Source organism: Phascolarctos cinereus, unplaced genomic scaffold, assembly GCF_003287225.1.
Source record: "Phascolarctos cinereus isolate Bilbo 61053 unplaced genomic scaffold, phaCin_HiC Scaffold_5;HRSCAF=322, whole genome shotgun sequence".
NCBI classification, from domain to species: Eukaryota; Metazoa; Chordata; class Mammalia; order Diprotodontia; family Phascolarctidae; genus Phascolarctos; species Phascolarctos cinereus.
In genome coordinates this window covers 381960311-381987613 of record NW_027555958.1, presented here as the reverse complement: position 1 = coordinate 381987613, position 27303 = coordinate 381960311, and the positions used below count along the sequence as shown (strand labels likewise).

The 27303-nt window shown below is 43.2% G+C and overlaps 1 protein-coding gene across 1 annotated transcript in view; it reads right to left on the bottom strand.

Moving 5' to 3' along the window:
- CSRP1 (cysteine and glycine rich protein 1) overlaps positions 1–27303 on the bottom strand; it is a 35659-nt gene that overhangs the window by 4008 nt on the left and 4348 nt on the right. Inside the window, exons 2-5 of the mRNA XM_021002951.2 lie at positions 18291–18403; positions 7176–7344; positions 4007–4136; positions 289–382 (exon numbers count right to left, since the gene is read on the bottom strand). Of these exons, the coding sequence (XP_020858610.1) occupies positions 289–382; positions 4007–4136; positions 7176–7344; positions 18291–18402 (505 nt within the window). The 5' untranslated portion in view covers position 18403. The remainder of the gene's footprint in view (positions 1–288; positions 383–4006; positions 4137–7175; positions 7345–18290; positions 18404–27303) is intronic.

Below are 27303 nucleotides of genomic sequence, written 5' to 3'. Positions count from 1 at the left end.
TGTTATGAAAATTGGCCTTAAATTTCTCCATTTTGCTCCAAAGTTCCCCTGACCCCCTATTTATTCAAGGGTATTCTATATACTGAAACTTCTGGAGTAGAATTTATAGATTCAGTCAAGTATATTCTATGACCCAAAGTCTTGATTTGTGGAAGATAAAACTAGGTGATCTCTGAAATACTTTTCTGCCCTAAGATTTGATGTTTCTGTCATGAGTATTGGCTTAATCTATCACATGAGTAGGCCTAAAGTCATATTCAGCAGCCCCACCATCACCTGCCTACTCACCTTTGCAGTAAATTTCTCCATCCTTGTCTGCCAAGGTAGTGGACTCCAGGCCTTTGCCACACTTGGCACACCGGAAGCAGGCCTTGTGCCAGGACTGGGAAGGGAAGGGAAGAAAAAGGGTGTGTAAGCAATTCTGTGTGAATCCTCCCATCTCAGGCCCTAGGGGTAACTATGCTAAATGAACTTTAAGACAGTAATGAAGTCAACACTGCCAATAGAGCTAAGAAAAGTATGCTTCATATTGCATGTTGGAGGTGGGGGGAAGGGAGAGGGAGACAGAGACAGAGGGAGAGCCACACACAGAGAGACAGAGAGAGAGGAAGAGGGGGAAGGGGGGGGAGAGAGAGAGAGAGAGAGAGAGAGAGAGAGAGAGAGAGAGAGAGAGAGAGAGAGAGAGATGGTGACTATGTATGGGAGACATCCAATTCCAATTACATGTAAAGATAATTTTTAACATTCATCTTTATATAAAATTTTGAGTTCCAAATTTTCTCCCTTCCTAAGACAGTAAGCAATTTGATATAGGTTATATATGTGCAATCATGTAAAACATATTTCCATATTAGTCATGTTGTGAAAGAAGAAACAGAACAAAGGGAAAAAACACATAAAAATAAGGAAAGTGAAAATAGTATACTTCCATCTGCATTCAGACTGCAGTTCTTTCTCTGGACAGCCCACCTAAATTCTTTACCAAGTTCATTAAATTCAATTCAGTGAAGCCAGTTTGGTCTGGAAGTCCCAGCTTCAGAACAAACCCATGCCTCCGACCCTAATGCTCAGGCAAGATTTCTATATTCTTCCCAAACCTGAATAGTCCAGACTAGCCCCATCAAGGTTGTGTATTTGGGCTCTCCCTGAATTAATTAGGCCCTGGGAATTTTAAAGAAAGTTTCCTCCAGCTTCCTCATTTATCCAAAGGTCATAAACATATTGTTTGTGATCTCTCTGTCTCTGTCTCTCTGTCTCTCTCTCTCTCTCTCTCTCTCTCTCTCTCTCTCTCTCTCTCTCTCTGTCTCTCTGTCTCTCTCTCTTCTTTCTCCTAGTTTTTTTGATTGCTTCTAATTCTTTACAGTATGACTAATGTGAAAATAGGTTTAATATGACTGTATATGTTGAGCTTATATAAATTTACATGCTATCTTGGGGTGGGGGTGGGGAGAGATGGGAAGAAAATTTGGAACTCGAAGTCTTATGGAAGTGAATGTTGAAAAGTAAAAATAAAAAAAATTATTAAAAAAGAGAAGACTGTTCAAAGTGCTTTTAGGAATAAGAGGAAAAGAAGGTGGTCCGATGTTTCCCTAGGAATGTGGGACCACCATGGGACCATCAGTTGTTATCAGTGTTTCCCATCCAGACTTTATGGCAAGTGAACATGGATGGCTATAAGCCCCTTTATGGAAAAAAGGAAGACTGAGATTTGCGAAATTTGGCTTGGAACTGCCCCAAAATAGCCAAGTTCTCAGCAGCTGGTTCTCCTCAGAAATCATTTAATGGGCTGAGTTGCTGATACGCGGACAGCTCCCACAGATAAAGAGGAAACCAAAACAAGGCAGTCCAGATGGAACAGAATGGTACCTTTCCAGGGCCAAGAGGCTGCTGGGTTTGGGGAAAAAGAGGAAAACAGTGACGCAAATGGGAGTGGGGATGAGGTTAGGTTGGGAGCTGCTCACCTCAGCTACAATGAGCTAGCTGCAACTCCAGAAAAAGTAAGGAGAATGAATCAATCTCTGGTTTCCTGGATATCTGAGCCCACCAAGTTTGCTCTTCCCCAGATGACCTTGGGTGAGCAGCAGTGTGGCCACTTATGGAGCTAAGATCAGGGAGTCCCAAGTTCCATTCTCACCTCCTCAGATTACTTAGTAAGAGCAGAAGCTCCCATCTCATATCTCCCAGGGTGCAAATGGGTCTAATCCTGGATTACCACCATCCCCTTGCCCCTTCTTACTGCCCATTCAACCAAGTTCTCCCCATTTCTACATTTCTACAGCTCCTAAAAATGTCCTGCTTCTCCAGGTTACCCTCACTAGCTCAAAAAAAAGAGGTAATGACTTTTCTCGTTCTCGCTAAACATGAAACACAACCTTCTGCAAGGATCCTCCCAGTCCCTCCTTCCATTACTTTGCTTTCCCATCATCTACAGGAAGCTTTTCCCAATCCCATCTTAATTCTAGCATCTTTCTCTCTCTTAACTATTTCCTATTTATCCTATATGTAGCTAGTTTGTACATATGTTTGCTTATTGTCTCCCCCATTGCTCCTTGAGGGCAGAAACCACCTTTCGTCTCTTTTTGTATCCCCAGTGCTTAACACAGTGCCCAGCACATAGTAGGTGATTAATAAATGTTTATTGAGTGACTGTCTGACTTATTTTGTATGTAGTTGTTTACATACATGTTTTCTCCTCCAATAGAATGTAAGCTTCTTGAGGCAATTAGGTAGCACAGTGGAAAAAACTCTGGGCCTGGAGTTAGGAGAACCTGCTTAGCTGTGTGACCACAAACTAGTCACTTACCTTCTGTCTCACTCAGTTTACTCAACTATAAAGTGAGAATCATAATAGCATATCCCTCTCAGGTTGTGGTGAGGATCAAATGAGATAATATTTGTAAAGTGCTAAATACAGTGCCTGGCACACAGTGGGCACTTACTAAAGGTCTATTCCCTTTGCTTCCCACCCCCTCACCACCACCACTACCACCATTGCACCCAGCCAAGGGCAGAGACTGTTTCATTTTTATCTTTGTAACAAGAGTGCCTAACACAGTTCCTGGCACACAGCAAGCACTTAATAAATGTTCCTTGGTGAACTCTACCCCCATTACTAATTCAACCTTAACTCAAACCCTGAAGATAATAACTACATGAGTTGACATTTCTATCAACTGCCTTTTGTCTGTATTCATGATGTAGAGTGATGGTAAGGGACATAGCCTGGACATCCAGGTCTAGTTCAGACCTTGCTTCTATGGCCATGTGATCCTGGGCATGTCGCCTTCATAGGGTTATAAATTATATATTGAGCCTGAGGAGACCTTGGCACCATGGCACCATTTTTTCCAACTCTCTGATTTTCCAAACTAGGAATGGAAGGCATAAGGCCGTTAAGTGATTAGTCTAAGGTCACATGGGTAGAGCAAGGCCAGAGCTGGGATGACTTCCCTGGGCCTCAGGGTGTTGAATTAGGTGATTTCTATGGTACCCTCTCCCTCCTCTAGGATTTTCTATCAGTGTGTTTTCATTTATGTGCAATGAGAAAGCCTAAGTCTATGCAACTATGGACAATGTGCAGACATTTTTAAAAAGCCTAACAATAATAATCCAATAATAATAATATCTAATATTAAATCTAATTATTATTATCTGAATATTTTGATATTGATGGATATCTGGATACCATAAATTAATACTAGATAATGTTAGATCAAATCTAAAATTAAAAATAAATATAATAATAATAATAATAATAATAATAACATGTAGTAATGAGTGTTTCAAGCTCCTTGGAAAACAGCTTTAAAAGAGGTCCAGCAGGCAGAGCATTAAACCTGAACTACAAGAAGTTCAGAGCTGTCCTCAGGGAGGCTGTGGAGCCCAGCTCTGGAAGGGAGGCATGACATTTGGCTAAACGACCTCATTTGGAACTTATTCCAAAAGGATCTCTTCTCTTTACCCCCCCCAACACATGTTGCCTGGCCATACCAGGATGACAGCTTACCTTCCCAGCTCCAATCACTTTTTCTGCAGCGTAGACTGCCTGTCCACATCGGGGGCAGCTGTCAGACCCTCCTATCTTCTGGGCAAACTTGGATGCATTAGGGTTGGTGGTGGGCCTGTGACCAGGGATCCTGCAGGTGGCAAGGATGAGAACAATAATTTCAAATTTATATGACATTTTAAATATCTATAAAGCACTTACAACCACCTTGTTAAACAGGTGAATTATTATTAACCCCATTCTCACATGAAGAAACTGACACTCCATGAGCAAATGAGTTAGGCCAGGTCACTAGGTGCCTAGTTGAATGCTGAAGCTGATGTGAATGCCTACGTGACTTTGGCTAAGGAGTCACCTGGAAAGGCATATTATCAGACAAACATTTCCTCCCTTCTTTTACCTGAGTCCAGGAATGGGAACCATTCTCTCTGCCTTTGAATCACAGAGTTAGAGCTAGAAAGGCACATAGAGGGTTTCAGAGAAACCTGGGAAGACTTGCATGAACTGATACAAAGTGAAGTAAGCAGAACCAGAAGAACAATTTACACAATAACAACCTATTTTAAAGACAGACAACTGTGAAAGACTTAATAACTCTGATAAATGCAACGACAAACCACAATTTCAGAGGACTCATGATGAAACCTGTACCCACCTCCAGAGAGAGAAGTGATAGACTCAGAGGGCAGATTTGAGGTTGTTTTGTGTTTGTTTGTTTGTTTTTGACATGGACGATGTGGGAATTTGTTTTATTTGACTATGCATGTTTATAATGGGCTTTGTTTTTCTTATTTTCTCCGTGGTGTGGAGGGAATGGTAGGAGGGAGAGAATGCAAACTCAAAAATAAAATTGATTTTAAAAACAAAAAAAGAAAGACTCATACAGTCATCTAAACCAATGCTCCCATTTTACAGAAGTGAAAGCTGAAGTGCTGAGAAGTCAACTGTCCTAGCCAAGGTCACAAAGCTAGTTAATGGCAGAGTTGGGATGAACACACAGTTTTCTGGACTCCTAGGACAGTACTCTTTCTGCTACAACATATTTCCTCTCCATTCACCTAGATTCAAAACCTCAGCATCATTTTCACTTCATATTTGCAACACAATCCACTGCCCTGCACCAGCCTTCTCCCCCACAATGCTTCTGTTCTAACCCCTGTGTCATGAGACATCTAAATGCAAATCACTCCCCACAAGACAGTGACTTTGGTAGAAAACTGGGCAGCTGCATTTGTGGCTTAATAGCCATGCCATTGGAACTAGGAAGTCAGCCAGAACTGGCCAGGGGCAGGCACCAATCAGTAAGCAGCAGGTCAGAGGTCACCATGTGTCCTTAATGCCATCCCTGCTGTAACCACCTGGGAAGGGGAAGTTACTTTGGTCAGTGCCTGGCCAAAGGAATGGATGTCCCTGCTGGAAGCGTGACTGTTGTATACATGATGAGAGAGTAAAGTGGTGGGAGCTTTAAAAAAAAGTGGGCAAGGATTTTCTCCAAGCCTTCCAATTTTCACTGAAAGCTTTCCAAAATGCCCTCAATGTCTGGAGCTTGGGTGTAGACCAAAGACTAGGAATTTCTCCACTATGCTGGAGCAATATACTAGGAAGATCAGCAGACCTGGAGTCAGGAAACCAGGATTCTTAAGACCAAGCATTAAGCCTTTCAGTGCAATAGGTCTCAGTTTCCTGACTTGTAAAAGGATTGGACCATAGCGGATCCCTAGAGCACTTTCCATCTCTGACATTATGCAGTTCCATGATTCTGCGCTACTAACCAAAGTTCCTCCAGGAGGTTCAGAAATACAGTCCTGATACAAGTTATGGCCGTGCCTCACATCTAGCTGGCTTTCACAGAATCTTGAAGGCAGCTAAGTTGCATAGTAGATGCAGCACTAGACTTGGAGTCAGAAAGACTTGAGTTCAAAAACTGCCTCAGATACTTAGTGGCTGTGTGACTTTGTTTTGTTGTTAAATAATATTTTTTCCAATTACATGTCAAAACAATTTTTTAGGGACAGCTAGGTGGCACAGTGGCTACAGCACTGGTCCTGGAGTCAGGAGGACCCAAGTTCAAATCCAGTCTCAGACTAGCTATGTGACCTTGGGCAAGTCACTTAACCCCAATTGCCTCCAAAGAAAAAAACCTTTTTTTTAACATTCTTTTTTAAAAATGTTGCATTCCAAATTATCTTTTTCCCTTTCTCCCCTCCCCCTTCCTTGAAACAGCGAACAACTTGATATAGTTATACATATGCAATCTTGCAAAACATATTTTCATATTGTTCACGTTGTGAAAGAAAACACTAGCTTTATAACTTTGGACAGGTCCCTCTCAGACTCAGTTTCTCCATCTTTAAAATGGTGACAGATAATACCCCGTACTTTACAGAGCTGTTGTGAGGATCTAATAGGACAATATATCTCAAGCACTTTCCAAACCATAGAGGACTATCTCAATGTTAGATGTCATTAAGTTGAGTTGTTAGTAAGTTACTCTCTCTACTGGAGCAGGAACTGCCTTCCACACTTCCCCCATCACAACATCTCCAACAAGCAGCCATCCTGCCACTGCCTGATCATGTCCAGCAATGGGGAACTCCCTCCCTCCAGAGTAAGTCCATTCTGCTTTGGGATTGTTCTTGCTAGAAAGGTGTTCCTTGTCTTGCGCAGAAATTTCTCTACAACTTGTATTCATTACTCTGTCCTCCTGGGCCAAGCAGGTAAATCTAATTCTTCCATGTGATAGCCCTTCACATATTCTGAAGATGTTTATCACGTCTTTCCTAAGTCTCCTCTTCTCCAAAGTCAACATCCCCTGCTCCTTTAGCTTATCCTCAAGGGTAGAGGCTTGAGGCCCTTCACCATCCTGGTGGCCTTTCTCTGGATACCCTCCAGCTCATCAGCATCCTTCCTAAAATGTAATGCCCCAAATTAAGGACCTGATTCCAAGCGTGGTCTAACCAGAGTCATGAGGTCGGTGGGACCGTCGTCTCTCCAATACTGGTCCCAGTGGCTCTCTAAACACAACGTAGGAGAGTACTAGCTTTTGTTTAGTTGCTGTGATTCATCATGAGCTTATGATCCACTAAGACCTCTTGATTGTTTTCATACAAACAACTAACCACACCTTCCTCATCCTGTACCTGTGAAAAAGATAGAAATCCATACTTACTCCTCATGCTTGATGCCCAATGACTCCCCCTTGTCAGTGCTCAGCGTTCCAGCTCCCTGCCCGTAGCCATAGCCCTTTGGACCATACTTCTTGCCATAGCAGGACTTGCAGTAAATCTCTTCACCATGGACAGCCACGGTGGTACTATCCAAGTTCTTCTTGCAAACCACTGAGGAGGAAGAAATAGAAGAATGCATAAGAGCCATAACCAGGGCAAGGCAACTGGGGCTTTGGCCCAGGGCACCAAATTTAGAAGTCATTAAAAGGTCTTGCAATCCTTCAGCGATGTTTAAAAAAAAAAAGCTTAGCAAAAAAGAGTCAAAATAGGAAGCTATCACATTGCCAGATTCCTACCTTACTTTCCGAGGTACTCTAAGTGAATTCCACCTCATTTTAGTCTTACCATCCCTTCCCTCTAGCATGATGGCTTCTCTAGAAATGGTATCCAAATATCCTACCTTAAAAAACTCATTCTGGGAAACATTTAGCACCAATCACCCTTGGTCCAATGTTTCATGCTCTAGGTACAAAATCATTAGTTCCAGTTCTAGGGTAAGTTATAGTCTTGGAATCACAGAAATTCAGTGGTGAAAGGGACCAGCCCCTTCAGTTTACAGAGGGGGAAATTAGGCCTGCAAAGAGAAAATGACTTGCCTCCTAGGCCAGAGCTTTCCCCACAAGTGGAGAAGAATAGAGAAAAGGCAAAGGAAAGCAGGGGCAGAGAATCATGGTAACGAAAGCCATTGCATGTAATGACTGCTAAAGATTTCCAGATAAAGCATGTATTAAGCACTTCCTATCCCCAAGCGTTTTTTTTCTGCTTTTTGGTGAGGCAGTTGGGGTTAAATGACTTGTGCAGGGTCACTTAGTAAATGTCAGGTGTCTGAAGACGAATTTGAACTCGAGTACTCCTGACTCCAAAGCCAGAGCTCTATCCATGTCGCCACCTACCTGCTCCCCTTCTAAAATTTTTTTATTTTTTCCTATCCAAGCATTTTTATAGGCATGATGCCCTGAGGATTTATGTACCTCTTGGAACTGAAAAGTAAAGGAATCTGGGATTATCTAGAGGGTAAACAATAGATGGTTTGGCCCTAGGAATGTTCTGCTCCCCAGTGGAGCTCCAGACAGATGTAGCCAGTCCTTTGGAGAATCAGTCTCCCAAATCCTCTCCTCCAAGGAAAAGGACTAGGAAAAGGCCATATGTAATAACAGGCACAGCTTCGGCTTTCTCCATCATCCTCTTTCCTTCTCACTGCTGAGACCTGGATATGTCTGGCTCTCTTAGTCACTGGCTCCTGAGTGAAAGATAAGGGGCTGGAGTCCTCCCACTTCTCAAAAACAGCCAGGAAGAGTAAGGTCAGTGGATCCAGACATAAAAAATGGGCATCAGCCTGTAAACACGTTGTGGAGGCAGGGCGTGGCAGGAAGGGCTCTTCATGTTTATTCAGTTTTTGGTAAGTCAGGCTCTCTAAAAAAAGCAGCTTCCATTCTAAGCACTCAATGCACTATGGGAAGAACTCAGGTTAGTTAACCACTGTGAGACTGTACGCTCCTTGAGAACAGCATTTGTCCAGCTTTGTATCTCCAATGGTTCTTTGTATACAGTAAGTGCTTAATAAATGCTTAAATTGAATTGGAATAACTTCTCAACTATCAAAGCTTTGAGAATGGGATCAAGTAGGAGTTTACTGGGATCACCTCTTTCTCTTTCTGTCTTTTAGAACAGCAAAAACATCTCCTCAGCCTATCAGTTCCATCTTCTCTAGATGAGATAGCCTCACTAAGATCTGGCCCTTTCTTTATCAGCTGCTCCAAGCAAATTCAGACTCAGCCCATTTCTTTAGGCTCAAACCTAATTTAACTCCACCATATATCCTAAGGAACTTGGCACATTGAACCTGGCTGTTTCTCCAAATGTGCCCTTGTTGAGTGCCCCTCCCCCTCCTCTCACCCTCCCTGGAAGCAGCCTGTACCCTTGGCTCCCTGATTTTTTTTTTAATTTTTGGCACAAGTAGCAGCTGTCTTTCCTTAAAGGGCCCTTGACTAACTCCTCCTCCACCCTCCCTTCCCTGAATCTTCAGGTTGGAGATTTTTGCCTAAATATAGGTTCTCCTGGCCTGGCCCCTCTCTCCCAATCCCCACCCTAATCCAGTACAGAGGCAAGACTAAATAAGGAACTTTCCAGCCTCTTCTCTAATGGCCTGGCCTCCCAGGAGGAGCTCCCTGTGGTTAGGAAGGAGGGAGAAAGGACAAAAGGCCAAAGGCTCGAACATTCCCATCTAGGGATGAGAAGTCTAGAGATTTGGCCAATACCATCCTTTTCTCCCTGTGAGGCCCAGATGGAACTCAGAGACCAGAGGTAAGGTAAGAAACTGGTGCCAATGAGGATAAGGCTAAGAGAATAGGGGGTACTTGTTTTAAATGTTAGATCTAGAAGAAACCTAAACTAACATCTGGTCAAGTACCTTCAATTTATAGATAGGAAAGAAACTAAAACATTGAGCGAGGCATTAACCCTTTGGAGTCTCAGTTTCCTCATCTGTAAGACAGCGATGATATTGACACCACCTACCTCACAGGACAGCTTTGATGAAAGCACTTTGTAAACCCTTATATTATTATGCAAATGGAAGTTAGGATTCTCCAGGATCCCATGGTTGGTTATTTTCCTGGCAGAGCCAGGACTGTAATGCAAATTTCCTGACCCCCTGTGATACACCTTTTTTTTGAGACAAAGAAAATTTAATATATACACAGTTTTATGTACAATGCAGCAACATACCCTGCAGGGCATTTACTATTATTTTATATATTCAGATACTTTTGAAACACTTCTTAAGGCTACAAAACAGGACATAGAAAAATAAAAGGGAATATATGGAACACTTACAAAAAAGTGATATGTCAAGGACTATAAAATATTATTTTCCTTTTAACACTTCAAAAGATATGTGGGCATATGTATATACATTATATATATATAGATATATAGATATAGATATATATATATATACATATTTCTACACAAGTAACATCACAAAGGATCACATCTTCACATACTTAAAGTATTATTTATCAATGTAAGGCTATTATTTTTATCATAAGCATAAGATTTTTTTTTCCCACTTCTGTAACTTTCAGCACCAATTTAATCATTCCCCTGCTGAAAGTTCCTCTGCCCTTACAAAGCAAGAATCTCTTAAAATATACCTTGGACTTGTGTGTAAGTCATAAATACTTATATGTGTTTTTGGTATAAATTTCTTGTTCTGTTACCTGTATGACTCAAATATATGGATAGTAATGGTCCTTGGTGAGACAATGGAGGAAGAAGAGAGAAGAGGGAAAAGAGGAGGAAATCATGTGACGGATCAGCAAAATTTTCTAAACTCCCTGCCCCGAGGATTTGGATCAAATGCGATCAAACACATTTCTCCGTTTGCTTTTCTCCAATCTGGTTCAAGATGGAACTAAGTGCATGAATCCCTTAGGCTTAAACTCCAGAGAAGTCAGCGGTTATTGAATCTTTCTGTATACAGTGTCTTATACAATGACCCTGTGCTTTCTGAAGGTTATCTGATGAGGTCAGTGATAATCTGGGACCCAGTCCATTACTGGCCCCAAGATATCTTGGTTTGTGATCATTACACAACAGGGGGTCCAAAGTTTCTTCCTGCATATCGTGCTGTCCTCATGCTGGAGCTCTTGATCTATAAACAGGCTAAAGAAAGGTAAACGTGTGGACAGACAACTGCTGAGCATCACTGTCTACTAGCAGTGACATACCACGGCACACTGCCTCCATGAAAAGTGAAGCAGGTGGAGCCCTTGCCTTCTCACAGCTCAGTCTAGAATTGAACAGAAGGAAGCCTTTAACTAGAAGAAGTTCCCCAGTTACAGGATTACCATCTTTGATACTTTTAGCATCCTTAGTTTCAATGGTAGGGACAGTTTCTCTCCCTGTTCCAGACCATAACCCATCTAAACCTTTGCCAGTAACATTTATGAGATTTTTTAAGGACCCTCCCAATGTCATCCTCCAATGGCCAACTTACCACTAATGAGCCTCTGGGTAAAACCAGGCTGGTTGGTCTTCAGACAATGGAGAGAGTCTACTGACAGGCCTGTGCCATCCAGCTTGCTAAGACTTACCCGAGCTTATCGCTTCATAGGGCTATGAGGCATAGCTTCAAGGGACTCAGGGTCACTTCTTTGTTGTTGTTGTTCAGTTGTCATGACCCCATATGGGGTTTTCTTGGCAAAGGTACTGGAGTGGTTTGCCATTTCCTTCCATTGGGTTAAGGCAAAGAGAGATTAAGTGACTTGCCCAGGGTCACACAGCTAAGTGAGTATCTGAGGCCAGATTTGAACTCAGGTCTTCGTGACTCCAGGCCCAGCGCTCAATCCACTGAGCCATCTAGCTGCCGCTAGGGTCACTTCTACACCAGAATAAGTCATAAGAGGAAAAGTTTAGTGATAGAGTCCCATGATTCAGTGACTTTAATAATTTACATCTCAACCATGGGGCTCTTGACCAAAGGCATGCAAGGATTCTACACTGTAAACACTCTTGGGAGGTTCTATTGCCCAGCCAGCAAATCTAGAGCAGCCAATTCTAACACCTCACTGTATATGGCATTTAATTAACCACTTATTCTAATGGAGATCCCTCTCTATTAATGTCACTCCAGCTTGTATACAGATTTTTTTTTTAAACAAAAGAGAAGTAATAAAGTTTTATAGAGGCAGCTTAGGGTAGTGGCTACAGGGCTGGCCCTGGACTCCGAAAGATCTGGGTTCAAATCCTCCCAGTGACACATACTGGCGGGGTGAGCTTAGACAACTTATGGGATCATAGATCCGGACCTGACCAAGACTTCAGACGCCCTTGAGCTCGTGCTCCTCCTCTCCCAGTGATTCGAGTAACTTCTCAATGTCCCCAGCCAACTCTAAATTGTAAACAGCAGACAGAGCCTGTGTCATTCTACATTAGTAGGAGGAATTTCCTCAGTGGGAATTTTCTAGACTGACAAAGTCACAGGTCTGTGTTCTCAAAAAGTTTCTAAGAGACTTCTCTCCTGTTAACAACCTGTGGAGTCCGTCACAGCAGAGGCACCAAACGGGAGGCCCCCAACACTCCCTACTAGGGACCAAACCAGATTAAAAATATAATTACAAAATATTTAACAGAATAAATGACAATACAATGAAACGTAGATAATGATAATTTGTGGTTTTCTAAGTCAATCTGTAGCCCACAGGAATACATATGTATGGATTAGTAGTCCTCCATTTCCATTTGGAGCAGCTAGGTGGTGAAGTACATAGAGAGCAAGGCCTATAGTCAGGATCACCCGGGTTCAAATCCATCCTCAGATACTTACTAGCTGTGTGATCCTGGGCAAGTCACTTAACCCTGTTTGCCTCAGTTCCTCATCTATAAAATGACCTGGAAAAGAAAACGGCAAACCACTCCAGTATCTTTGCCAAGAAAACCCTAAATGGGGTCATGAAAAGTGGGTTACAGCTGAACACCACCACCATGGCCAAGCATTGGTGATTCAAATACAAAGTGAATAAATGTTTATTCATCTATTCATAGAGTGAACAAATGTTTATTCATTCATGCATGCATTCATTCATACTGTCAACCTACTAGGGTCTACTCCCATTAATCAAGGTTAGGACTGACTGGATTTTAGTTTCTACAGGGTTTACTGCCAAATACTTCTGTGTCCCAAGAGGCGTTATATACTCCTTTCCCACTCAGGATAAACACATGTTCATAAAGTAGGGAACATGAGACACTGAGGTAAAATTATTTATCAACAACCACTACCTGATCTATCTCAGCCCTTCCTACAAAAGTACTGGGGATGCTCTGAAAATGCTTAGCACTGGTCTGGACACATGCTTCATCACCAAGGTGCCTCTTCTCATGCCTGTTGGAATGTCCTGTATGCCTCTCTATCTCTCTCTCCATCTACTAGTTCCAAGCCTGATTCCTCCCTGCTCTGTCTGGCATATCCTGTCTCTCCCTTACCCATCTTGTGCCCAGTGTGATAATACTGGCACCTAGCTCAGGAGGATCTACAACCAAAGACTCAAAACGTCAGAGGAAAACGATCTTGATGTCTTAGGGACAGTGAGATGAGTACTTCTTTTAGGGCTGGCTCAGGGCTTGGCATAGTAGTACCAGGAACTCTGCCCAGACCTCAAATCCTAATCAACATTTCTATTCTTCTAGGATGAAAAAAAGTCCTTTTATCTTGTTGTTCTCCCTGAATTCAAGCTGAGAGCTGCCATCAGACTAACAAGCAAGCTTCTTGATCACAAGCTTCTTCCATCCACCTGAAACGTCAAGGCAGATTGCGATGTAGGCTTACAAGTGACGGATCACAGAACCTCAGAATTAGAAGGCACTTAAAAGTCCTTCAAGGACAGCCCTTTCCTGACCAGGAATAATCTCTGTAGCATCCCCAGCCTGTGCTCGAAGGCCTCCAATGATAAGGTCTTGTCAACATGGCATTTAAAAAATAGAAAAAGAAAAAGAAACACGGAAGAGATCAGGCAACTGTCCAGTGATTCAGGCTGAAAAACGCACCATTGGCTGAATTATCTGGACACATCAGGCAAAGGTGCTTTTCCAGTCCAGGGTACCCAGAAGGCTGCCAATTCTCCATTAGACGGAGATTAGAGGTGAATGTGAAATGAACGAAATGGAGAATGGTAACTAACTGGTGAACAAGATGGCAAATCCAACTAGATACTTCAGAGTAAAAGAGACACATGGTGGGCCATGCAGCCAATGTGGCTTCCTACACAGATCAGAGAAACCAAAAAAATCATCTAAAATCTAGCCTCCCTCATTGCTCCGCAGGCCTAGTCAATCTAGCCCATTGGCTATTCCCCAAATGGGACATTCATCTCTTGCTTCAGTGCCTTTGTACAGGCTGTCCCTGATATCTGGCATGCTTTCCCTCCTCACTCCTCCCCTCTTGGAATTCATAGCTTCCTTTAAGGTCAGTTCAAGTATCATCTCCTACATGAAGCCTTTCCCAATTCCCCCAGTTGTAGTGCCCTAGTCCCAATGACCATGTATTTATTTTGCATATATCCCGAATTTACTTATCTGAGAACATGCTGTCTTCCTCAATAGGGGAAGGTAAGGACTGTCTCACCATTTTATCCTACAGTGCTTTGGACACAGAGACTTAGCCTGTGATTTCATTGGTGGAGTTGGGAATTGCCAGATAAGGAAACTCACTCTACTCTTTCAGGTGGGCACCTTCTCTGCATCTCATAGCCTTAGCTAATGTCCTAGTAAGTCATTTGCCCAGGGCCACAGCCTGGGTGACCCAGGGTTACACATCCACATTCCACTAAGCTTGATGCTTCTTAATACAGGCATGATGATTGATAATCAAGAACTAGTTTGAGGACGAAGATACATTCCAATGCTCCCCAGGAGAATGAGCTGTCGTCCCTGAATACATTCTGTTCCTTTGGCCTCTCTCTCTCTCTCTCTCTTATGCTTTTTCCAGCTTTGGCTTCTGGTCATGTCATGATTCTGGAAATGCAGAGTCATGCTCTCTGCTGGTAACCTGGCCCCAGGTCTTGCCCTTGTCTATCTATACCATTGTCCTGCATTCCTTCCCTACCTCAATTTGTTACCTCGCCTAACCCCCACTTGAAACAAAATCATTCAGGCTAAGAGGAAGCTGACACCACAGCCAGCCCTGTTTAGGTCAGAGATTAAACAACATTCTTTTGGAAGCGTCTCCTCCCCAGAAGCCAGGACCCTCCACTCCGTCAGCTTGCCAAGCCAGCTCCCACTCGCTCTGGAAATACAAACAACTCAAAAATTCCAAAGTGGAGGCTTTGGCAGAAAGCTGCTGATAACAAGATGCTGCTGCTTCTGAGCCCTCCCTTGTAGGCCAGTGGCCAACAAGGCCTCATTTGGTCCATGCTTACCAACACATCCCCTCCAGCTGTCAACTGAGAGGAAGTCAGCAGTGACTCTTATTAGCTACATTTGGGGATGGCTTCAGGCTGATCTACTGGGTGATGAGGAAAGAGAAATGTCAGTGGACATGGAGCTGATTTGATCTTCTTAGTTAAAACGGATAATTCAAGCTTATATCCTACCCCAACTGGCCTGCCACTCACTAATCTCCTTTTCTACCTGGTTCAAATGAATTACGCAATCAACCCATCTCTACTTCAACTAGTATAACCCAGACATAGCCTCAATTTCCAGAATCTCTAAGATGGACTGGGAGGTTTGGGGTGTTTTTTATAGGGAATAGGGTGGTTGGGGAGAAGGCCTGAACTTTTTATTTCATTCATGTAGGGAACTCCAAATATGGAAACTCTATTAATGCAACTATAATTTTCATTTTTTAAAGAGTTGTCCAAAGCACTGAGAAATTTAATAATTTACCAGTCATACAACTAGTAGGTGTCATGGACAGGAGTTGCATTTCATCAATCCAAGATCACTCCCTTATCATCTTCTTTTTAAAAAATATGATAAAACTTTATTTTCAAATGTAAACAACATTCTTAGCTCATTGGCCCTACAAAAACAGGCGAGCCATGTCTGGCCTGCAGGCCATAGTTGCTAACCCCTATTAAAATATAGTTTATCCTTTGAGACTAAACATTTCCATAGCGTATAAAAAAATTCAAAGTATTTCATAAACTACGTATTAATACTACCAGGCATAAGCAATAAATTGAATTAAACTGAACTATAGCAATATAAATTAAAAGATCAGTAAAAGATGCCAAAATACTATGCTATGCTATGCTATAATGCCTCCTGGGTTTTGACTACACTTTCCTTAAAGGTCTTCTCTGGACTGCCGTATTGAATGACATCCCTCCAATGTCTCCCCTTCAATTCCTTCATTAAGCCGCCTCTTCCCAGGAAAAGTCATCACAATCCATTAGATTGTATATGACATGAGGGCAGGAGTCAGATTTTCTAGATCTCTGTATTCACTGTAGCACCTAACACAAGGTATTGCTCAAAGTAGGCGCGCGATAAGTGTTAGAGACAAAAGTGAGGAGTAATAGGGAAGAGGGAAGAAGGAAAACATGGAATTTCACATGAAATATTGAGTATGGCACAGAGGGAAGGGCACTGGCTTTGGAGTCAGAGAGCCTGAGTTTGACTCCTGTCTCTGCCACAAGGACCCTGTGACTTTGAACAAGTCAATTTCCTTCTCTGAGCCTCAGTTTCCTCATCTGTAAAATGAAGAGGTTGGGAGAGATGACCTGTAAGGCCTTTCTTGTTTGAAGTCTATGATTCTAGGATCCTACTACTCCTTAGCATCACACTCTCAGGGGGGTCTCCAGCTTTTCTTTTGAGCTCACTCCACATATCTAATCTACTGTTGTCATTCAGTCATTTCAGTCCTGCCCAACTCTTCATGCCCCCATTTGGGGTTTTCTTGGCAGAGGTACTGGAGTAGTTTGCCATTTCCTTCTCCAGCTCATTTTTACAGATGAGGAAACTGAGGTAAACAATATTACCTCTCATTTTCCCCTCTAACGCTTATTGCATGCCTGCTTTGAGCAATACCTTGTATTAGACACTACACTGAACATAGAAATTAAGAAAATCTGACTCCTGCCCTCGTGTCATATGCGATCTAATGGATTGTAAGTGACTTGCCCAAGGTCGCACAGCTAGTAAGTGTTTGAGGCTGGATTTGAACTCAGGAAGAAGAGTCTTCCTGACTCCAGGCCCAGCACTTTATCCATTGCACCACCAACTGCCCCGATCTATTGCTAATTCTTGTTATTTCTACCTTTATAGCACTTTACGACACATATCTGGCCCCTTCTCTCCAAGCACACAACCACCACCCTGCTAACACCTTCATTTGCTAAGAGCTAAACTAATGCAATAGGCCTGGTTGGTTTCCCCAACTCCGGCATCTCTGCACTCCAATCAACCCTCCACTCAGCTGCCAAAGTGATTTTCCTACCTCACAGGTCTGACCATAGCAACTCTCCCCACCCACTCAACTCAATCCATAGCTTCTAGAATCAAACAAAATCAAATACAAAACCTTCTATTTGGCATTTAAAGGGCTTCACAACCTGGCCTTGTCCTCCATTTCCAGTTTCATACTTTATTCCCTTCTAAGTATTTTACAATCCAGAAACAGTGGCCTTCCTGCCGTTCTTCACACTCCGTGTCCCAACATCCATTCCTTTTCCTTGACCATCCCTAATGCCTGGATTGCTCTCCTTCCTGACCTCTACCTCCTGTCCTCCACAGCTTCCATCAAGACCTGGCTCAGATCTCACCTTCTGTAGGAAGCCTTTCCTCATCTCACCCCACCCCAGCTCCCTCCCTCTCAGATTACATTCCGTCTATTCTGTACATACGTTATATGGGCCTAGTTGTTTGCACATTCAGTCACTCAGTAAGACTCAAGCCAGTCACATAGGCCAGGCAGCTCTGTCTGCCCCCTTTCCCACCCACTCAAGGTCTGCTAAAAATCTGCCTTGTGGTGGTTGGGATCTGTTAAGAGCTTGTGGCTCTGATGACTTCTTCCTCTGAATATGAATAAGAACAGTGGCTGGGCCTTAGAGTAGAGGCTATGAGGGGACCCAGTGCTTGAGAGTTTCCAAGAGGTAATAGGGATATAGATCTAACCCCAGGTCTCCTTTTACTCTCTAGAGCCACCCATCTCTGGCCTTCACTGTCTCATAGTAAGAGAAACTTTGGCTCCAAAGCTGATGATTCTTTGGGGCCCAAGGGTCTGTCTCCTGAATGTCTGGACTGTGACTGGGATGAAAAGGACAAAAATCCAAAGTAGAAAAGTTTTGTTCACAAAGTCCCCACATGTTCCCCTATACATCATGCCACCCCCACCAACTGTCTGGCCAGTTCATCGCCTAGGAAAGTGGCTTCTTGGGAGAACAAAGAGGTTCTTACAGCATCGCCCTCCCCAGTTGCTGTTTCAGCCAAATTTGAGGCTGTTTATGTCCTGTAGGGTGGGTTCCCTAGTGTTGACAGGCCAGGCCAGTGCTAGCAGGCCCTAGTCCCAGCTTCCCATGGCAACGGCAGAGCCCCAGGAGCACCGTACTCACTACACAGGAAGCAGGACTTGTGGAAGCTGTTGCCTTCACACTGAACCTCTTCAGCAAAGTAAACCGTCTTTTGGCACACACCACATTTCTTGCCTCCTCCCCAGTTCGGCATCCTGAGAGAGAAACACAGAAACAGGCATGAGAAAAACTATGCAGACAAGGAGAAAAGGCTGAAGGCCAAGAAACAATGAGATCGCTACCGAGGCAGAACTAGACCTAACTTTGAGACCTGCATGCTTCAAGATGGCAGCCAACCATGGACAGGCATTCCCTCCCCATCCCTGGCTTTCACTTGCCTCAAGCTTACTCTCCCTTAACCCTGCTGTCCTATGTAGGTTTCTATCCAAAACAAGTCAACAAATGGTTATTTAATCCTTACTTCGTCATAATTCTAGAGCCTGAAAAGCTGTACAGATCATCTAGTTCAAGCTGCTTATTTTACAAATGAGGAAACTGAGGCCCAGCGAAGTTGAATGATTTGCCACAGTCACACAAGAGGTCAATATCAGAGCCTGGACTTGAACCCAGCATCTCTCGCCCTGAATCCAGTGCTCTTCTATCACAACCAGGCTTTCTATGCTAGGTACTATGGGGGCAATTCAAAGAGGTACAATTCAGTCCCTGCCTTCGCAGGGCTCATCTTCCAGTTGAAAAGATGAAACATAAATATGTGAAAAGTCAGATGGTACCAGATGTCAATAACAGTTGAAGATGATTGTCGTAACAACTTAGTTATACAGAAATGAGGTCCAAAATACAGTTGGCAATTCACTGCCAAGTAACTGGTATATATGGTAGACACAGTAATAGCTCAGAAGGAGAGGTCAGCAGTGTTGTGGAAAGAACTCTGAATCTGGAGCCAGACAACTTGGTTATGAATCCTGGTCACTTGTGTGACCCTGGGCAAGTCATTTCTACACTCATGGATTCCTTTTCTTTATATAATGAGGGTGGGCCATACCAGATCATCAATCAGGTTCTTTATAACTTCAGATCCTATATCATCATCTGATCACCATGGACCAGGGTAGTTTCTTCTTCATCTCCTTTGACAGAGAGCGTCTCTCATCTACTTAGGAAAACAAAACTTGAGAGACAGGGAATCCTTTTTTTAAATGTCTGCACAGCACATGGTGATACTTAATGCACATTCCAGATGAAAAAAAAGGGGCAATACCTCAAGGGACCTCCCTAGCACTACAGCCACAGTGGGTAATCAAAGACACTGTGGAGAGCCCATGGAAAATGAAGAGTCAGAAGATAAAGTAGGATTATAGTCATCTCTCTCTCTCTCTCTCTCTCTCTCTCTCTCTCTCTCTCTCTCTCTCTCTCTCTTTCTCTCTCTCTCTCTCTCTCTTTCTCTGTGCCTTGCTTTCTCTCCTCCTGTGTCTCTCTCTGTCCTTCTCTCTTTCTTTCTCTCTCTCTCTTCCTCTCCCTCTCTTTTTCTCCTCTTGCATCTCTGTCCCTCTCTCTTTCTCTTTTGTTCTTTTTTCTCTCTCCTTTCTCTCTCCCTCTCTTTCTCTCTCTCCCTCCCTCTCCCTCTCTCTCTCTCCTTCTCCCTCTCTTTTTCTATGTGTCTCTCTCTCCTCCTGTGTCTCTCTGTCCCACTCTTTCTTTCTTTCATTCTCTCTCTCCTTCTCTGTCTCTCTTCCTCTCCTCCTATGTCCCTCTCTGTCCCTCTCTCTTTCTTTTGTTCTTTTTTCTCTCTCCTTTGTCTCTCTCTTTCTTTCTCTCTCTCCCTCTCTATTTTTCTGTGTCTCTCTCTGTCCTTCTCTCTTTCTTTCTTTCATTCTTTTTTTCTCTCTCCTCCCTCTCTCTCTCCCTACCCCCCATTTTCTCTCTCTCTATGTCTTTTTATTTCTGTCTCTGTCTCTTTCTCTTCTCTGTCTCTCTGTTTCTGTCTGTCTCTCTGTCTCTGTCTGTCTGTCTGTCTCTCTTTCCAGAGAATCCCAAGGGTAAAGAAAAAGCTCCCTTTGGACACTCAGACCATGGAGATTTTGCAAGCTGCTAATCTTTCCATCAATCAACCCACATTCATGAAGCACATACCGTGGAACAGACAGGGTACTAAGGCACTGGTGATACAAAGACAAAAATGAAAGCCCTTCTTCCCTCAAGGAGCTTATAGTCTATTATCTTTGTTGTATACTAAATGTTTCACCAACACAGGGCTCTAGTCCTATGTTCTTTATCAAATTGCCTTCATGAGCTATCATGGCCCCCCAAAAAAACAACTGGCCGTCTGATGTAGAACATCCCTGAACTTAGCCATGCTGGTCTTCAGGTGACAGGCATCACCAGCTGATACTTCAAATATTCTCAGCTTGATAGTGCCTGTTGGAGCTTTTGCTGTGCTGGCAACTTTAAAGAACTCAGGGTCAACTCAGCTCCATAGTGAAGCATCAGAATTGGGCTTTGGTCAAGGCTCAGTGTGATGAGGATGAACATGATGAGGATGATGGTGCAAGGCAGCCTGGTACAGTGGATAGAAGAGCAGCACTGGTGTCAGAAAGACCTGAATTCACAACCTATTTCTGACCTACATTGGCTGTGTGATCCTGGATAAATCACTTAATCTCTCAGTATCTGTAAGGTTCTAGGTGATTGATGAATGTCTTATCTACACAAGTAATGGAAATGTCCATTTAAAGATTTCTGCAAGCCAATAAAATCACAGGAGTAGATCATCGACATCATTATTGTTATTATTAATTGGATAAGGATTAGACCTGTTATTTCATTGGCAATGGGAAATCCAGATGAGGAAATTCTCTCAGCAATTTATAGTTTTAGAGATCAGGGCACTGAGAAGCTAATTGACTCGCCCAGGGCTAGAGAGTCAGCGTGAGTCCCAGGCTCAACTTCTTGGCTCTCAAGCTCAGTCTCTACCTGTTATGCCACACTGCCTCTCTCAAATAACTACAACAACAGTAACAGTGATGATGACAAGAATAACCATGATGATGATGATGATGATGATGATGATAGCAGCTGACATGTAATACTTGGTTTATAAAGCACCCTAAATATATTATTTCAGCATAACAGAGTGCCCAAATCCTACGGCTCTGCTAAATGTTTCCAAAGCTTCAGTGGCCCTACATATCCACTCCTCTCATTTCCACCAAGTCACACACAAAGCACCCATGGTGAAAAGTCCTGTGCTGGACCCCAAGGGAAGATGTAGGAGAAACTCAGGGCTAGTTCTCAGTTCGATCAAGGAAACAAAACACACAGAGAAACTGAAAACACACAGTAAGGACTTTGTCTTATACATCTTTGAATCCTTCTCTCTCCCTGTCTCTTGTCCCACCCACTGTTCCCAATACCTAGAACCAAGCTGGGCATACACAGGCATTGGATAAATATTAATTGATTGATAGATATTTGGAGAAGTCAGAGTGAGTATGCTAGAATAATTGAAGTGAACAAACTGGAAAGACTTGTTCCATTCTTGAAGGAATTTCAAAGGTGGTGAGGGGTTCTCTTTGGGCAGGATTAGGGGGAAAAGCTTCCAATAGAAGTTGGCTCCCTAAGGTTTCTTTCTTGCCACAAACACCATTCATTAGGTAGAGGACAATTTAATAGCATCAGGAAGTATCTAGAGCCAAATAAGGGAGGGATCAAATAGAAAAAAGAAAGACTATCACCCTTCTTTTTCAAGGCAGGAATAATAGAAGCATGCATCACAAACACTGAGTTGGAAGGGAGCTTAGAAGCCATCTACTCTAGTGCCTTCCTTTTACAGATGAGGCAGCTCTAGAGGATATAACTTGCCCAAGACCAAAGAGGAAGTAGGTTCCAAACACAGATCATGTTGGTCTGATGTTCAGTGCTCCAGAACCCTTTCCACTGTACCATACTGTCTCCAACATCTTGGAACATGTTTGGCTGACATATACCACGTCCAAACCCCACAGCCTTTGCATGCTCAAGCCTCACCTTTCCCCAGCCTCTCTGTCATGGTAGGATGGAAATAGCCCTGAATTTGGAATCATGGACCTGCAGTTAAAGTACCAGCTCTGCCACTGATTCCCTGTGTGACCCTAAATGAGTAAGTCACTTCAGCTCTCTGGGCCTCAGTTTCCCCATTTGAGAAATGTAAGCATTTGAACTAGTTGACATCTAAGCTCCCTGCAAGCTCCCTACCTATGTTTCTGTGATCCTGCCACCTCTAGCTATACAAGTATAGAATATATAATATTTTAAATATATAAAAATAGAAACATAATAGTATATAATCTACTTCCAAATAATCCAGGGAACTCTCACCTCTGCTCTTTGTCATCAATTCCTATTCCTTACTCTAATCACTAATGCCATTTCCTTTACCCCAACCCCTGGAGCTTCTCTGAGTCTTGATGATTTTGTCTGGTGTGATGCTGTCCTCAGAGTTCATATCTATACAGTACTTTGGGGCTTACAAAGTGCTTTCTTATAAACAAGTCTGAGAGGTTAAATCAAAACAGCTATTATTGTCCCCACTTTACACACTGGGATCCTGAAGATCAGAGAGGTGGAGATTTGCCCACAGTCATACACCTACTACATATTGGAGCAGGGCTTCAAATCCTGGTCTTCTGATACCTCTCTGCCTCTGAAGGGCAAGTTATGGTTCTGGAACCCAACAAGAGGTTATGCCACCCCCTTGGGAATGAATCTTGCCCTGCCCTAAGTGATGAAGAGCCAGCTTTCAAGTGGAGTTTTGTTTTGAAATACAAAAGCTCTTTGCCCTATGGGGGAGACCCACAACACGCCATTGCTGAGCTCCATAGAAGCTTGTTTCTCCTGGCTTTAAGCCACAGGCAAACTTCCAGGCATGTTCCCAGGGAATCAGGAACAACAGAAGAAAAGACGGAGACCAAAAGACCAGTCAGAGAGGAAATCTGCCCCTAGAGACTTCTTATTGAGGTATTCTCATATAACAGATAAAACCCGTTTTTAGCCGGGTCTCGGTAGACTCCATTAATCACTTGGTTGGGTTCTTTCCCGGGGTTCAGGAGTTGTCCAACTTAGAAGTAATTAATGAAGGAGAAGCTCAGAGATAGGGAGGGAGAAGGTGCAGAAAGGTCTTTGGAGGAGCACATGGGCTTTGGTGACATTTGGTTTAATCCAGGTAAGGACCTTTCCTAGGGGATGCCTTGCCAGCTTCACATTAGGGGAGAGTCTCCACTGAAATGAGACTTAGCTATTCTCTCTCTCTCTCTGTGGGGGGAAGGTTGAGTTTCCATTTCATTTCTCTCTCCACCTCCTGGTTTCTGCCCAACCCCCTTCTTTTTAGCCAAGTCCTTGACATCTGGAATCCTGGATTGCCTTAAAAGGAGACCTGTTTCTCCGAAGCTCTAAGTCACCAGGAGGTGGGAGGAGTGCCTCCTTTTCATGCTTCTTGAGAGAGAAGAGGCCCACAGGAGGTTCTGAAAATGGCAAGTACTTTCCTGGAAGACTCACCCCTGAACCCTCACAGAACCTGCTCAAGTCAAAACACTCCTGTTCATCTCCAATGGGCTCCCCAACTAAGCCCTTAAGTCTCCTTCCCAGGCACAGGACCAGATGCTCCTGCAGCACCCTAGACACTTTCTTCTTGAAAGTCTGCTGAATTCTCTGTCTCAACTATGCTGGTGGGACAAGGTACTTGCCTGACTCTCTGGGCTTCAGTTACCTTATGTGATATACACCTTGTTACTATAGTTGTAGTTCAGTCATGTTCTCTTCTACCTCACCCCATGGACTTGTGTCCATGGAGTTTTCTTGGCAAAGACACTGGAATGGTTGGCCATTTCCTTCTCCAGTGTGTCCTCATCTTACAAATGAGGAAATGAGGCAAATAGGGGTTAAGTGACTTACCCAGGGTCACACAGCTAACAAGTGTCTGAGGCAGGATTTGAACTCAGATCTTACTGACTCCAAGCTCAGTGCTCTATCCACTGGGTCACTTAGCTGCCCAATACACACTTTACACATTCTTTAACTGGATTCTTACAATTACCCTTTAACTTAGGTTATACAAGACTAAACGAGGAAGGGGCAGCCAGGTGGCGCAGTGGATAGAGCACTGGCCCTGAAGTCAGGAGGACCTGAGTTCAAATCCGGCCTCAGACCAAGCACTTGACACTTACTAGCTGTGTGACCCTGGGCAAGTCACTTAACCCCAATTGCCTAAAAGCAAAAAAAAAAAAAGAATAAATGAGGAAATTGAAGCTCAGAAAGGTTGTGATATGCCTGAGGCCACACAGCTTAAAATGTGCAGGGCTAGAATTCCAATCAAGGTCTTCTGTTTACAAGCACTTTTCTTCTGAGATTGCTTCCCATTTATACTTGTTCTTATATGTGTATATGTTGTCTCCCCACTAGAATTTTAGCCTGTTGAGAGCTGGGACTGTTTTGTTTTTGTTTTTGCCTTTCTTCATATTCCCATCTCTTAGCATAGTACCTGCTATGGTAGTATATAGTAGGCACTTAATAAATGCTTGTTGGTTGATTCTTTTCGTTAAACTATCATGCCTCTTTATATACATCCGCTGGGTGCAGAGAGCCCCTCTTCAGTATTCTCTGGGTTGCTATATGCCTGCCCTCTTGTGCACAGATGGAAAGCCACACCTATTGTACACAGAGTAGGTACACAATAAATGTATTTGGAGTTCAGTTCCAACAAATCAGTTATTAAAACACAACCCTTTGAGCAGGGTAGAAATTACCTCCTGGGCTGCTAGAGATGGCCTGTCATCCATTCACTTCAAATGAGGTGTAATCTGGGGCTGGCACCTTTTGATAAGATCCTAATTTCACTTGGCTAATTCTATCATTTGACCACAATCATACTGTTACATGAGATACTCTTGAAGAGGGATCTAAGATGATAGCAGCATCCCTGCTTGGTTCCTCCCTAATCCCATTCTTAAGTAGGGTTTGAGATGATTTTTTTTTCAGGGTAGTGTTTAAGGAAAATTAAATCAAACTATGAAACCCACTTCATTATAGTAGAGGGGAAACAGTACTGGGTCTAGAGTCAAAGGACCTCAGTTTAAATCTTAACTCTGCTACTTTCTTCATTTCTCAGCCTCAGTTTCTTCATCGGTAAAATAAAGGAGCTTCTAAGGTCCCTTTCTGTAGGATCTATGGTCCTATGGGAAGTGTGTTTGACTGCCAGTTCTGATATTTATTAGAGTATGTGTTAAGTGACTGAAAAAAAATTGATAAACCTTTGTGTCTCAGTTTCCTTATCTGTAAAATGGGAGTGATAATACACCTCATTCCTCAAAAGACTTTGTTAAGGAAAGACCTTAATTTAGAAAGGCCAAGGCCACCTCCTGCATCCTGGGCCTTCACTAATCCTATTGACTTTTGCCTTGCCAATGGATTTTGATGACTCTGGAGGAGAGTGAGGCTCACAACTTTGAGCAGCTCTGCCTCACTTAAATCTAATTCACCAGCAAGTCATCATCCTCATGATGTCATTGATCCTCTTTGAGAACAAGGGGCGTTTATAAAGACAGCACATTGAGGCAATTGGAGTCAGGAAGACCTGAATCCCAGCTCTCTCAGTTCAGTCTCCTCACCTGTAAAATGGGGATAACAATAGCACCCACCTCCCCGGGTTATTTTGAGGATCAAATGAAATAACACATGCAAACCTTAAAGTGTTATATAAAGGTTAGATCCTAGCATTTACACAAACCACTATACATGTGTGAGCCATTGATTATCACCAGACATTACCTGGTTTAATTATTAACATACTGCCTTTCCATCAGTGCCTAAAGTAAGGCAGGATAAGGAATCATTATTTTCCCTCATCCCACCAATTCATTTATCCTAAGGAAACAATACACAGCCCACTCCTTATATCTTGTTTCTCTCAGCTCAGCCACAACTGAGCTTAAACATGGGGGGGGGAAAGCATTATTCAAACACTCCTCTGAGTCCCCACCCACTGGGTTTGGTGGAGACCTGTCCAGTGTTTGCCTAGTTTGGAAACATGCTTCTGACATTACCTGGGCTGTTTGGTATCTGGCCAGGTACACACAAGAGCTATCAGTCATCGTAGTTCTGCAACTTAAGACTGCCTAATCCTCCATTTTTCAGGGAGCTGACAGAAGAATAAGAGCAAGGGTTACCCTATCTGTTAGGGCTCAGGGTTAATGGCCTGCAAGTGACATTCGAATGGCCTTTCCAAAGCACGGAAGTCACTTAAAGGAGTGAAAGGGTTGTCAGAAGGAAACAGACATTCCAAGGATGATAAGGAGCTGGCCTCAGAAGCTAAGCTTCTCACTGTGTCTACTGAAGACCGCTCATGCCTGGATCTCTTGAAGGGACCTTGTTGTTATGATGGGATACTGGTTTAGTGGTACCATATGGCAAATTTGGGAACCACACAACCAGTAGCAGTGAAAGTACAGTGAGAAGTACAATAAAACCCAGAATCAATCCTGATTTGCTCTGTGACCTAAGGTCAGGTGAAGTCACTTCATCTCTCTAGGTCCCATTTTCCTTATCTGCAAAATAAGGGGGTCAAACTACATGATCACAAAGGTCTTTTCCAATTGTAGATCTAGACTCTCATGTTCTCTAAGGTCGTTCCCCTTCAGCTCTAACAGCCAAAGAATCTCAACCTTTGTGTACTCCATTCCTCTGATCTCAAATGCCCTCCCTCTTCCTCTCACCTAAGCCATGAAGGACACTCCCTGACTTTGTAATTTATGTGCTTTAAGCTCACCTCCTCCAGGAAGCTTTTCTCCACTCATGTCACCCCATTTCTCCCTATCACATGCCCTAAGACTTCAATTATTTCAACTTCTTCCTGTGCTCTTTGTATGCATTTTCACTTCTTTATCTGTCTGACTACCCAAAACATGAACTACCCATGAGCAAGGACAGGGGAAAGCCTAAAAACCTAAGGAGATTTCCTGCTCATCCTCTGTATCTCCCCATAGTACCTTCTATAGAACAATGTGCATAGAAATAGTCACAGTGAAAATTAGAGCCAGCACCATAGATATTACTGCTCTCTTAGGAA